The sequence below is a fragment of the Caretta caretta genome, chromosome 28, assembly GCF_965140235.1.
Source record: "Caretta caretta isolate rCarCar2 chromosome 28, rCarCar1.hap1, whole genome shotgun sequence".
In the NCBI taxonomy this organism is placed as follows: Eukaryota; Metazoa; Chordata; order Testudines; family Cheloniidae; genus Caretta; species Caretta caretta.
In genome coordinates, this window is record NC_134233.1 from 2,387,826 (window position 1) to 2,401,440 (window position 13,615).

At 62.4% G+C, this 13,615-nt stretch overlaps 1 protein-coding gene across 1 annotated transcript; it reads right to left on the bottom strand.

The window, feature by feature from the left end:
* Positions 1-4,024: 4,024 nt before the first annotated feature.
* On the bottom strand, positions 4,025-13,546 carry SHBG (sex hormone binding globulin). The gene is made up of 8 exons (XM_075123826.1): positions 13,121-13,546; positions 8,279-8,397; positions 7,319-7,505; positions 6,441-6,602; positions 5,759-5,924; positions 5,268-5,413; positions 4,475-4,694; positions 4,025-4,234 (listed from the first exon to the last, which is right to left on the bottom strand). The coding sequence occupies exons 1-8, from the start codon at positions 13,202-13,204 to the stop codon at positions 4,041-4,043; spliced, it is 1,278 nt and encodes a 425-aa protein (XP_074979927.1). The 5' UTR covers positions 13,205-13,546; the 3' UTR covers positions 4,025-4,040.
* Positions 13,547-13,615: the final 69 nt, after the last annotated feature.

Below are 13,615 nucleotides of genomic sequence, written 5' to 3' on the forward strand. Positions count from 1 at the left end.
CCCCCCCCCCGCTCCCCGCCTTCTGGGGACTTGGTGACCCCTACAGGCACGGTCTCACAGCGGCGTGAGATGAGGAGAGAACCCAGGAGTCCTGGCTCCCAGCTCCCACATCGCCTGCTCTAATCACTAGTCTCCACTCCCCTCCCAGATCTAGGGCAAGAACCCGGGAGTCCTGGCTCCCAGCTCTCCCCCCTCCCCACCCAGCTCCAATCACTAGCCTCCACTCCCCTCCCAGATCCAGGGAGAGAACCCAGGAGTCCTGGCTCCCAGCTTCCACATCGCCTGCTCTAATCGCTAGCCTCCACTCCCCTCCCAGATCCAGGGAGAGAACCCAGGAGTCCTGGCTCCCAGCTTCCACATCGCCTGCTCTAATCGCTAGTCTCCATTCCCCTCCCAGATCCAGGGAGAGAACCCAGGAGTCCTGGCTCCCAGCTCTCCCCCCTCCCCCGCTCTAATCACTAGCCTCCACTCCCCTCCCAGATCCAGGGAGAGAACCCAGGAGTCCTGGCTCCCAACCCCCCTTCCCCTAACAGAGCTGGGTGACGGAGTGGGGTCTGGGGGATTAGAGCACGGGGGTTGCGGGGAGCTGGGAGCCAGGACTCCTGGGTCCTATCCCTGGCTCTGGTGTTTAGAGCAGCGGCAGGTGGGAATCCGGACTCCTGGGTTCCATTCCTGGGGTGGGGAGTTTGAGCGTGGGACTTCGGGGCAAAATGATCATCGTTGCTAATAACCAGCGTAACATTTCAATAGCACTTTACCCCCATTGAGTAACTCCCCTTCCCATCCCCCACCGTCAGGATCCTTCCCAGTTTCATACACAGGCGGGAGGGGCAGCAAGGAGACCCCCGTGGCGGGGGGGGGGGGGCTATGGTCCATCAGGGAGGGGATTGGAACCCAGGCGTCCTGGCCTGTCACCTCTAGGCCAGCACGTCCTGTCTCTGGATCGGAGGGATGGGGGTGGTGTAGATTCGAAGTCCCTTCCGTCATTACCTAGAGCCGGGCACCGGGGTCCGGCCCGTGACCCAGCTCCGGGGTGATCCGCCATTCGGGAGCTCCGGACCCCCTTGTCGTGAGCCGCTTCGTAGCCAATTTTGTATATAATAATAAATTGGGTTATGGTCACCGCGTAGCTGGCACGGCCTGTGTCTGTTTGCCAGCCCCAAGCATCCCTGGGGGTTGGGGGGCACCAGCGTTGTGTGTTGTGGCTGAGCGTAGACACAGGGAACACACCCAGCAGGGTTTCAGTCTCACACAAATGGCCGTCACAGTGGTACAGTCTCCTAAGACACAGGCACACCCCCTACAGTCGCTCACAGACGCACATTCACAGCCGGACAGACAATCTTTTAGTCACATACCCAGCTACAGTCATTCAGAGATACAACTGCAGCCACACAATCGGTCAGTCTTGCTCTCTCTTTCTCTCTCACACACACACACCAGTTGTAGGTGTCCATTCTCAGTCACGCACAACTCTACAGTCATTTTGTCATAAGCTACACACACACCAGTTGTAGGTGTACAGTCACAGTCGCACACAACTCTACAGTCATTTTGTCATAAGCTACACACACTCACACACACCAGTTGTAGGTGTCCAGTCACAGTCGCACACAAATCTAGTCATTTTGTCATAAGCTACACACACACACCAGTTGTAGGTGTACAGTCACAGTCACACACAACTCTACAGTCATTTTGTCATAAGCTACACACACTCACACACACCAGTTGTAGGTGTCCAGTCACAGTCGCACACAACTCTACAGTCATTTTGTCATAAGCTACACACACTCACACACACCAGTTGTAGGTGTCCAGTCACAGTCGCACACAACTCTACAGTCATTTTGTCATAAGCTACACACACTCACACACACCAGTTGTAGGTGTCCAGTCACAGTCGCACACAACTCTACAGTCATTTTGTCATAAGCTACACACACTCACACACACCAGTTGTAGGTGTACAGTCACAGTCGCACACAAAACTACAGTCGTTTTGTCATAAGCTACACACAAACACAGCCCAGTTTTGTCATAAGTCCTTAACTACACCTCCCTACACATAATTACAGTCACAATTACAGTCACAACCCGCACAGTCACCTCGTGCCTCTCTCATGGTACCGTCTCCAACAGTCACAGTCTCTTTATCACCCTGCCAAACTACAGCGATTCACAGCTACAGCCATCAGGCCTCAATCACGCGTACAGCTACAGTCGTTCAGAGATGCACAGTCTCAACCACGCAGGCGCTTCATCTCATACACAGCTACAGCCCCGCGTCACGCCGCCATAATCTCTTAGTGATGCACCCACACACAACTACAGCCGTTCACACCTACACTGTGTCGTGGCTGCACAGGTCACAGATTACGCTGGAGTCCCTGTGGTTGTGTGTGCGATTAGGAGACTATGGCTGAGCGCATGTGTCTATGAATGACTGTCGCTGTATGGGTGACGAAAACGTAATGGATGTAACTGCGAGCGACTGTAGTTTAGGGTGTGTGATTAAAGAGATTATGGGACGCTGTATGAAAGAGACTAGGCGACTGTACTGTTGTGACTGTCATCGTGAAGGGCTGTAGTTAAGAACCCACGACAGAGCAACTGTGTGACTAAGACTGTACAACAATGACCAGTGTGTGTGTGTGTGAGTGTATGTGTGAGTGTGAGAGAGACAGACTATGAGATTGTATGGCTGTATCTGTATCTGTGCATGACTGTTGGTGGGTGTGTGATTACGAGACTGTGTGGCTCTGGATGTGTGTAATTAAGAAACTGCAATTGTCCACAATTACACACCCGCCTACCAGTCAGTCACACTTATTTTCAGCTTTACAATCTCTTAGCTACACACACAAACTACTTCAACCAGCAAAGAAAGGAAGGTAGACAACTTGATGCAGTCCGGAGTTGCTGGGCTCAGTACAGGCGGTCTGGATGAAATACCCCAGTCCGTGCTAGACAGGAGGCTCAGACTTGAGATCTAAAGCTCCTTTCTGGCCTGAAAATCAATCAACTCTATGACATATAGTCATCACACAGTCGCTGAGTCTTTGGATTACACATGTGCAAACTACAATCATTCACCATTACACAGTCTCAGGTGTGTGCATAGAGGTGAGTCTTCACAGGCTGTACAGGGAGAAGCGAATACTCGCACACACACAGACAATCAGACCGTCACCCGCAATCACAGTCACCTTGACAAAACACGAGGAGCATGACAAAAATTAGACCCTCGGACACACGCACACAGTCAGACTCGTGCTCACAATCACCATCACCCAACCACTCGGGATGAGCTTGACACACCCCCACACACGGTCATACAGTCACTGTTGCACACTCCCAGTGCAAGACACAGACACCCAGAAACAAGCACCCACATGGGCGACAGTCACACAGTCTTGCACACACGCAGCCCCATCACCCTCGACGCACAACAATCTTGCATGAGCACAATCGCCCAAACACTCGCCCTCACCGCTGCCAAACCAGGCACGGTGCTACAAACACACCCAAGCCATTCACAACCACCTTCCCGCCACTGTCACAACTAGTCCACCACACCCCGTCGCAGCTGCTCACAGTCACCCCGTCGCTCACAGCCGCACGGACACGGCTACGCAGCGACCAGCCCAACGGCTCCCAGACCTCCCAGGACTCCGAGTTACGCAGCCCCACACCGTCACAACCACTCCCAGGCCCAGCGCTGCCCCGCCACAGCCCCACAGCCACTCCCCGGCACAGTCGTCCCCACCCCCGGCACAGTCGGACACTGTCACCGCGGTGCCGAGGCACAGCCCGACACTGTCACAGACAACCGCTCCCAGACACATCACAGCCGCACCACCAGTCACAGCCCCACACCAGCCATAGGCCCCCCCACCGGTTACTGCCGCTCCCAGTGACAGCCCCACATCATCACAGGTCACCACTGCTCCTACCCCCCCGAGCCACATACCCCCTCCCACTCCCGGTGGTGTCCATTGCCCGGGTAACGAGGGAGGCGGTGTTGCCCGGCAGATCCTTTAATCAGCACCGTGGCCCCGGGCTCTCCTCCCCGCTTCTGCCCCCTCGTGGGCCCCGGGGCAGCTGTGGGCCCAGATGGTGTCGCTCCTGAACAGGGCTGAGTCCAGGTCCAGTTGGTGGCCTTGCACCTGGATCCCCCGCAGGCAGCCCCGGAAAGCCCCCCACTCCTGGGGCCTGGGGGTCTTGTCCCCGTCTGCAAGGGAGATACAGAGGGGAGCAGGGGGTCAGAGGGTGGGGAGAGAGGGGACCCCTCCCCCTGCTCCCACCCACCACCCACACAACTACCCCTGAAGGGGAGGGTCTCACGTTAAGGCCGGCCCGGCTAAGGTGGGAGGGGGCACAGTCAAGGCCGTCCCAGCTGCGGGGGAAGCTGTCAAGTGGTACCCAGGGACGGGGCAGGTTGCTACCGTGTGCCCAGAGGGGGTGAATGTACCTGGCAGCCCCCCAATGAAGAGCCGCCCCTCCTGGCCCAGCCAGGTCCCCTGCAGCCACTGGAAGTCGGGGGGCTGGTTGGGCAGGGTGCCTCCATGGTTGCCCAGCTGCAGGGCCAGCTGGGTGGGGGAGACCCGCAGGCGCAGGGGGGCGTCCAGGCAGGGCCCCTCCGGCAGGGGCAGCCGCAGCTTGGTCCAGTTGCCGAGGCGCACCACCATGGCCTACAGGAGAGTGAGCGGGAGGGTCAGCGGGGAGACGGAGATGGCCCTCCCCAAATCTGCCCCCACACCGCACGCGAGCAGCGACCCCCCCGATGGTGCCCCCCGTGAGCGGATCCCCGGCACCATTTCCCCCCGGTGAGCAGATCCCTGGTACTGTGCCCCCCTCACCAGTGAGTGGGTCCCCGGCACCGCACACACACACACAGAGCGAGTGGATCCCCATCACCGCCCCCCAGCTGAGCAGATCCCCCCAGCACTGTGGCCCCAGTGAGCAGATCCCTGGCACCCCCCCCCCCATGGGCGGATCCCCAGCACGGCCCCCCCCGCCCGGTGATCAGATCCCCGGCACATTGGCCCTCCAGTGAGTGGATCCCTGGTATTGTGCCCCCCGCCAGTGAGCAGATCCCCAGAACAGGGCCCCCCATCATGAGCACATCCCTGGCACCGTACACCCCCCCCCAGGGAGCAGATACCCAGCCCCAGGCCCCCCATGGTGAGTGGATCCCCGGCACCATTCTCCCCCAGTGAGCGGATTCCCCCCACGCCATCTCCCCCCCCCCCCCCGGGACTCACCGTGGGCTGCAGGACCAGGCTCAGTGCCAGGCTCCCGTCTGGGACCCCCACAGCCAGCACCAGCCCCGTCTGCCGGGGGGCCCGGATCCCCAGCTCCACCTCCAGCCCCCAGCTCCCGTTGGGGGGTGCAGTGCCACCGGCCAGGTCTGGGGGGGCAAACACAGGGGGCAGGTTAACTGGGGGCAGGGGGTGGGGCTCCCCCAGCAGATGCTGCCAGTGGGAAGTGAGTTGGGGGGTCACTGTTGGGGAGGCCTGGGGGAGGAGGGATTACTGCAGGGGGGGCTGGGAGGCCTGGAGAGGGGGGCCTGGGGCTGTCACCGTAGAGGGGCTGGGGGGTCACTTCAGAGGAGAGGGGGATGTGATGGGGGTGTCACCGTAGGGGGAGGGGGGCCGTCCAGGGAGCCGGGGTGGGGGATCCCCGTGGGGGACAGAGGCGGTGCTGGGGAGGAAGGCGGGCCCAGGCCGCCCGAACGCCGGGGTCCCTGGGGTACCTGCCGGGCGGAAGCTGGCCAGCCCCGCCCCGGGGAAGAAGCTGCCAGGCCGCAGGGCGCTGAAGCAGGGCTTGGCCTTGGCCCGCAGGGCGGCGCCCTCCCGCCAGGTGGTCGTCTGGTTCAGCCAGCTCCACCGCCGCAGGCAGCCGTCCATGGCCGTGTTCATCTGCAACGCCGGGGGGATGAGGGAGGCAGCTCGCCCCCAAATCCCAGCTCCCAGCCCCCCCTGCTCTCACCCACCTGGCCCCGCTCCCCTCCCAGAGCTGGGGAGAGAACCCAGGAGTCCTGGCTCCCAGCCCCCGCTGCTCTCACCCACCAGCCCCCACTCCCCTCCCAGAGCTGGGGAGAGAACCCAGGAGTCCTGCCTCCCAGCCCCCCCTGCTGTAACCACTAGCCCCCGCTCCCCTCCCAGAGCCGGGGAGAGAACCCAGGAGTCCTGCCTCCCAGCCCCCCCTGCTCTCACCCACCAGCCCCTGCTCCCCTCCCAGAGCCAGGGAGAGAACCCAGGAGTCCTGCCTCCCAGCCCCCCCTGCTCTCACCCACCAGCCCCCGCTCCCCTCCCAGAGTTAGGGAGAGAACCCAGGAGACCTGGCTCCCAGCCCGCCCTGCTCTAACCCACCAGCCCCCACTCCCCTCCCGGAGCCAGGGAGAGAACCCAGGCATCCGGGCTCCCAGCCCTCACCGGGGACAGCAGGTGCGAGGCAGGGAGGAGCAGCCCCCCCATGGCGAGGCGCATCTCGGGCACCGGGCGCTCAGTGATGGGGTACGAGACGTGGCCCAGGGCCAGAAGCTCCTCGTCGTCCACTTCCAGCCGCACGCTGTCCCCCTCGTTCATCACCAGCATCTGGGGGGACGAGGGGAGCACACGGCTAAAGCAGCCCAGCCAGGCCCCAAGCTCTCCCCTCCCACCCCAGGGGGAACCCCCAAACTTACCCCAGCCCCTTCCAGGAGCTCCCGCCCCAGAGAACCCCCAAACTTACCCCTGCCCCTTCCTAGAACTCCTGCCCCAGGGGAACCCCCAAACTTACCCCAGTCCCCCTCCAAACACCCCAGCACCACGGTCCCCCCAAAACCCACCCAGCCCCCCTCTGCCCTGAGAGAGCCCCTAAAACCCATCCAACTCCCTGTCTATCTGCCCTCACATCCAAGGTCCCCCATAATCCACCCAGTCCCCCTCAACCCAGAGAGAACCCCCAAAACCCACCCAACCCACTGTCCAGCTGCCCTCAGGCCCAGGGTCCCCCCAAAACCCACCCAGCTGCCTTCCACCCTGAGAGAATCCCCAAAAACCCACCCAGCCCCCCTCCAGCCTACCCCACTCCCAGGGTTCCCCCAAAGCCACACAGCTCCCCCAACTCCAAGGGCCCCCCTAAAACATACCCACATCCCATTTATGGCTTCCCCAAAGGGACCCCCCAAAACCTTCCCCCTCCTCCCAGCCATCCCCACCCCAATTGCCCTTCCAATGCCCCCAGCCCCGCCCCCTCCGGCCCCGCATTCCTCTTCCCAGCACCCCTACCCCTCACAGGAGCCCCCCGACACCCCCCAGCCCCCCCATACTCGGTGCCAGTGTCCATCATCCAGCCGCTGCCCGCCCCGAACACTGATGTTCGTCATGATATTGTTGATCTGCATCTCGGCCTTCCCCCGGCGCAGCCCCAGGACGAACCAGTCGTGGTCCCCCATGTCCCCGAAAAAGATCACCCCCTCGGGGTCCAGAGTGCGGAACTCGAAGGACGAGGCGGTGCTGGGGAGAGAAGGGCCCACACCATACACAGGGAACCCAGGAGTCCTGGCTCCCAGCCCCCCTGCTCTAACCATCAGCCCCTACTCCCCTCCCAGACACGGGGAGAGAACCCAGGAGTCCTGGCTCCCAGCCCCCCTGCTCTAACCATCAGCCCCCACTCCCCTCCCAGACCCGGGGAGAGAACCCAGGAGTCCTGGCTCCCAGCCCCCCTGCTCTAACCATCAGCCCCCACTCCCCTCCCAGACCCGGGGAGAGAACTCAGGAGTCCTGGCTCCCAGCCCCCCTGCTCTAACCCACCAGCCCCCGCTCCCCTCCCAGACCCGGGGAGAGAACCCAGGAGTCCTGGCTCCCAGCCCCCCTGCTCTAACCCACCAGCCCCCGCTCCCCTCTCAGAGCCAGGGAGAGAACCCAGGAGTCCTGCCTCCCAGCCCCCCCTGCTCTAACCCACCAGCCCCCGCTCCCCTCCCAGACCCGGGGAGAGAACCCAGGAGTCCTGGCTCCCAGCCCCCCTGCTCTAACCCACCAGCCCCCGCTCCCCTCTCAGAGCCAGGGAGAGAACCCAGGAGTCCTGGCTCCCAGCCCCCACTGCTCTAACCCACCAGCCCCCGCTCCCCTCCCAGACCCGGGGAGAGAACCCAGGAGTCCTGGCTCCCAGCCCCCCTGCTCTAACCCACCAGCCCCCGCTCCCCTCCCAGACCCGGGGAGAGAACCCACCCTCCATCTGACCCACTAGCCCCCTGTGGGGAAGCACCCCCCGCCCCCGGGGATTGTACCTGGTCACCTTGCTCATGTCGATGTGGACGGTGGCTGCCGGGGTGGCGGCCCCCCAGTGGCGGCCAATATTCAGGGCCCCCTCCTCAGCCGGGAGGACCTGGAAGCAGTGGCCGTCCTGCTGGGGGGCGGGGGGGGGGGGGAGAAAAGCAGTGGGTTACCGCCAGGGCCTTCTGCAGCCCCCTCACTGGCCCTTGGGGGGCGCGGCGGAGCCGTGGGGGCGAGGGGCGAAATGCCCGGCCTGGCCATTAGGGGGTGTTTTCCGCCTCTTCCCCGGGGGGGGCCTCAGGCATCCCTGCAGCTCCGGACTCTCCTGTCAGGCGCAGAGTCACCCCCAGACCCCCGTCTTTACGGTTTGTGTAAATTCCCCCCGGAGCCGTCTTGTGGCCAGGAGTCCCGCAGGCCCACGGGGTCTTTCCCCCTCGGAGCACGTCCCCGCGGCCGCCCTTCCGATTGCCCTGAGTTACCCCGGCTGGCCGCCAGGTGTCAGCGTTGCTCCGCGGACAGGGCAGACTCACGGGGCCGGGGCTGGTGGGCCAGAGCAGGCGGGGCTGGGACGCCTGGGTTCTCTCCCCGGCTCCGGGAGGGGAGTGGGGGCTGGGAGCCAGGACTCCTGGGTTCTCTCCCCAGCTCCAGGAGGAGAGTGGGGGCTGGGAGCCAGGACTCCTGGGTTCTCTCCCTGGCTCCGGGAGGGGAGTGGGGGCTGGGAGCCAGGACTCCTGGGTTCTCTCCCCAGCTCCAGGAGGGGAGTGGGGGCTGGGAGCCAGGACTCCTGGGTTCTCTCCCCGGCTCCGGGAGGGGAGTGGGGGCTGGTGGGTTAGAGCACGGGACGCTGGGAGCCAGGACTCCTGGGTTCTCTCCCCAGCTCCAGGAGGAGAGTGGGGGCTGGGAGCCAGGACTCCTGGGTTCTCTTCCTGGCTCCAGGAGGGGAGTGGGGGCTGGTGGGTCAGAGCAAGCGGGGCTGGGACGCCTGGGTTCTCTCCCCAGCTCCGGGAGTGGAGTGGGGGCTGGTGGGTTAGAGCACGGGACGCTGGGAGCCAGGACTCCTGGGTTCTCTCCCCAGCTCCAGGAGGAGAGTGGGGGCTGGGAGCCAGGACTCCTGGGTTCTCTCCCCAGCTCCAGGAGGAGAGTGGGGGCTGGGAACCAGGACTCCTGGGTTCTCTCCCTGGCTCCAGGAGGGGAGTGGGGGCTGGTGGGTCAGAGCAAGCAGGGCTGGGACGCCTGGGTTCTCTCCCCAGCTCCGGGAGGGGAGTGGGGGCTGGTGGGTTAGAGCACGGGACGCTGGGAGCCAGGACTCCTGGGTTCTCTCCCCAGCTCCAGGAGGAGAGTGGGGGCTGGTGGGTGAGAGCAGGGGCGGGGGCCTGGGAACCAGGACTCCTGGGTTCTCTGCCCAGCTCCGGGAGGGGAGTGGGGTCTCTCCTGTTTCACTGGCTCCTGCCTCTCACCCCTGGCCTCGGCTTGTAGGAGGAGAAAGCGGGGCCCACAGCATCCAGCCACCCCTGTTATCAGCTGGGGTACCGGGGCAGCTGACCCATCAGCAGAAGCATGTCTAGGGCTGCTTTCACCCCTCTGGCTCCCCCCACGATGGAGCAGCCCTGCCTCAGTTTCCCCTTTGAGCCAATCACCATTTTGCCCCGTGGCTGGCAGTCCCTTGCTCTGCCTCCAGCCGGCTCATTAATCATCTGTGCCCACTCAGGGCGATAACGAAGCCAGGGGGTTAGGAGGGAAGGGCCTTTTGGGGGTCCTTTGGGGTGTGTTGTGAACTGTGAGCGAAGCGCGAGATCACAGGCGGTCTGCAGAGAACCAGCCTGGAGCTAGGCAGGTGTGCTGCACCTGTCTCCCTTCGGAGCAGCCTGTTTTGTCTCTCTCTGTTTTATGGGTTCTTGGGTGTTATTGGCCTTACCGGGTCAGGCCAACGGTCCATCCAGCCCAGTGTCCTGTCTGCCGCCAGTGGCCAATGCCAGGGGCCCCAGAAGGAAGGATCAGAGGGAAAGATCAGAACAGGGAATCATCAAGTGATCCATCCCCTGGCCCCCATTCCCAGCTTCGGGCAGACAGAGGCCAGGGCCACCATCCCTGCCCATCCTGGCTAATAGCCACTGATGGACCTGTCCTCCAGGAACGTATCTAGTTCTTTTTTGACCCCTGTTATGGTCTTGGCCGTCACAACATCCAGTGGCGAGGAGTTCCCCAGGTCGACTGTGCGATGTGCAAAGAAATACTTCCTTTTGTCTGTTTTCCACCTGCTGCCTGTTAATTTCACCAGATGACTCCTGGTTCGTGTGTTATGAGAAGGAGCAAATCAGACTTCCTACTTGTCTTTCTCCACCCCTGTCATGATTTTATAGACCTCTCTCCCCTTCGCCATCTCTTTTCCAAGCTGAAAGTCCCGGTCTTATTCATCTCTCCTCGGACGGCAGCCATTCCAGACCACCTGAATCATTTTTGTTGCTCGTTTCTGAACTTTTTCCAATCCCAATAGATCTTTTTGGAGACGGGGCCACCAGGTCTGCACGCCGTATTCAGTCCGCTCCTCCAGCCGTGACGAAGCACGGACCCGGTGAGCGACGTTTCCGGGATTGGCTCGCCGCCCCAGATGTTCTTAGCAACAGCTGGATCCGACAGCCCTGTAGCTTGTCCCCCATGTAAACCAAGATACCGGAAACACCCCCCCCCTGGAATTAGCGCAACAGGGAGACGGAAACTAGGACTGTGTGTGTGTGTGAACTGCGAGAAAGCTACAGATCTTTGTTCACAAGGGACGAATTACGGGGAGTTAACTTGGGGCGGGGGGGAGTTACTATCGGCTCACCAGGATTCTCCATCGCCGACCCCGGGTGCTTTTTGGAGAGATCTGCTCTGGGCATTATTTCGGGGCAGGTCTCCGGCCCGCGCGCGCTGGAGTGGGCAGCTTTGGGAGTATTTTTTTTGATGAGGCCTAGCCGTGCCTCAGTTTCCCCCTTAGGCTTTCCGGGGCTGCTCTGTGGAGCAGGGTGGGGGAACAGGACAAAGTCTGCTCTTGGGGCTGAGCGGTCTGAGACTGAACGGGTCACGGATAAGGACAGGCCCAGGCTGACCCATATCAGTAGAAAATCAGGGGCCAGGCCAGATGAACACCATAGTGCAAGCCCCACCTCTTCTGGGACTTGTTTCCCAGACTCGCAGCCCCCGGCTACCTGTCCTCTGCCGCAGCTCCCTGTCAACCCGGTCGTGGCTGGGACAGCCAGGCGGCCTGTACACCCCGTGCGACAACACACCCCCACCAGCGTGCAAACTCACCGGCAAGGGGGACACGCCGTCGGCTATTATCACCCCAGGGCCTCTGTAGGTCCGGGATGGGTTGGAGAGGAAGTGGTCTGAGCACGGGGTTGCGGGCTGGACTCCCGGCTCCACCGCAAACTGTGGGTAAGTCGCCCCGTGCCTCAGTTTCCCCACCTCGCCCTGCCTCCCGGGAGTGGGGGCTGTGAGAAGATATGCGTGAAAGAGGGCCAGCGGCCTAGAGACCACAATGATAGGCACCCCATCCATGCCACAGACAGAGGACACCTAATAACCATGGACCCACTGTCTCTAATGTTGCCCTTGACTCAGTGCCAGGCATCCGGCTTGACACGCAAGTCAAAATCCGAATGACGGGACGCGGAGAGGAAGAGGATTCATCGGGGCAGGGTCAACGTGGGGTTTTGTAAAGGAAAATCACGCCTCGCCGATCTACTAGAATTCGTCGAGGGGGGCGACCAGCACGTGGACAAGGGGGACAGGCAGCGTTGATCCCGGCACAAGGATTCACCCCACGAAACGACACCACAACCTCAGCGCCCCGAAGGCGGAAGGCGTCGGTAACTCCGAAACCGCCGTCAGGCTGACCGGAGCCAGCGTTTACAGCCGGACCCGGACTTGAGTCGGCGGGAGGCAAACGCTGCTTTGAACCCTCAGCGTTCAAACGAAACCCGCCCACGAGCCGTTTCCTGCCCTTGGCCCAGGTGGGGGGTTTTTTGAACTCGCCCTGTGTTTTGTTAGTACAGTAGTTTATGGTTAACATGGTACTGTACAGTGTTTGCTTTTTGGGTCTCTAATGCCGACCGCCTCCTTCCGGGTACGGACGAGGGGTGCGGGGTGGCCCGGTCCGGAACTCGGGTCTTGGTAACCCTGAGGTTCTGCTGTCACACACGGTGGGTTTCAAGCAGCCACCCAGGGCACCGTCGACCTGCGGAACTCCTCGCCGGAGGGACGTCAGCACGACAAAACGAGACGGTGGAAAGCATGGGATGAGTTCCTGGAGGATCACCCTGGCTGGGTTGATTTAGTTGGGGTTGGTCCTGCTTTGAGCAGGGGGTCAGACTAGATACCTCCTGAGGTCTCTTCTGACCCCAATCTTCTTCTACGATCGCTGTTAGCCAAGACAGTCTGGGACATGGGTCCCGGGTGTCTCTAAACCAGATGCCAGGGGACGGCCGTGCACCGTTTGCCCCATTCTGTTCATTTCCCTCTGAAGCCCTTGACCCGCTGTCCCCCCGGTTTCTTCCTCCCGCCGTGCCCCCTTTTATATCCTTTGGCCGGCCGGGGCACACCCCACTGGGCCGAGCTTCCTGCCCCCTCACCTCTCCAGTGTGGGGTGTATCCACCCCATAGCGGGGGGACCAGAAAAAAAAAACCCAGCTTAGGTCTAGCCAGACCTTTCGCTTCCCACTCGGAATTGTCCCCTTGTTTTCCCCGGAGGGAAACTGAGGCAGGGCGCCGCTAGAGGGGGCAGAGCTGGGGGGGGGGGTTTACACCACGTTGCCAGCATGCCAATGAGCTCTGGCACCAGCCTCCCGCCCTGCCCAGCCCCACGCCAGGCTCACCTTGGCCGAGTCCCCGTGGGTTATCGGCTGGCACGGCAGGGCCCCTACCGACAACAGGACCAGGAGCCCGGCTGGGAAGCCCATGGCGCCCGGAGAAGGGATCCCGCGTCGGAGCCGAGGGCCACCCGCTCCGAGCCCCTTTGCCCCGCCGGCCGCTCTGCGGGGCTGGCTAACAGGGGCTCGCTCGCTGACAACAGCGGGGTGGCGTCACAACCGGCTCAAGGGTCAGGGCCGCCCCGGGGGGAAAGAGATGACAGGGCGTTGGCCCCTGCGGGCGGAGGGGGGGGGGCGTCGGATCACGCCCCGGCTGGCTGGATCGGAACCAGCCCCCAGGGACAGCCAGCTAGGGGAAGGGCAGAGAGGGAAACTGAGGCACGAGGGGGGTGGAACCTGGTGCCATGGGATGGGGGGCAGCAGGTTAAGGCCCCAGGGGTGACAGCTCCAGCAGCGGGGAGCCCCCCCCCCTGCATGGGCACAGGGACCCCAATAGACTCA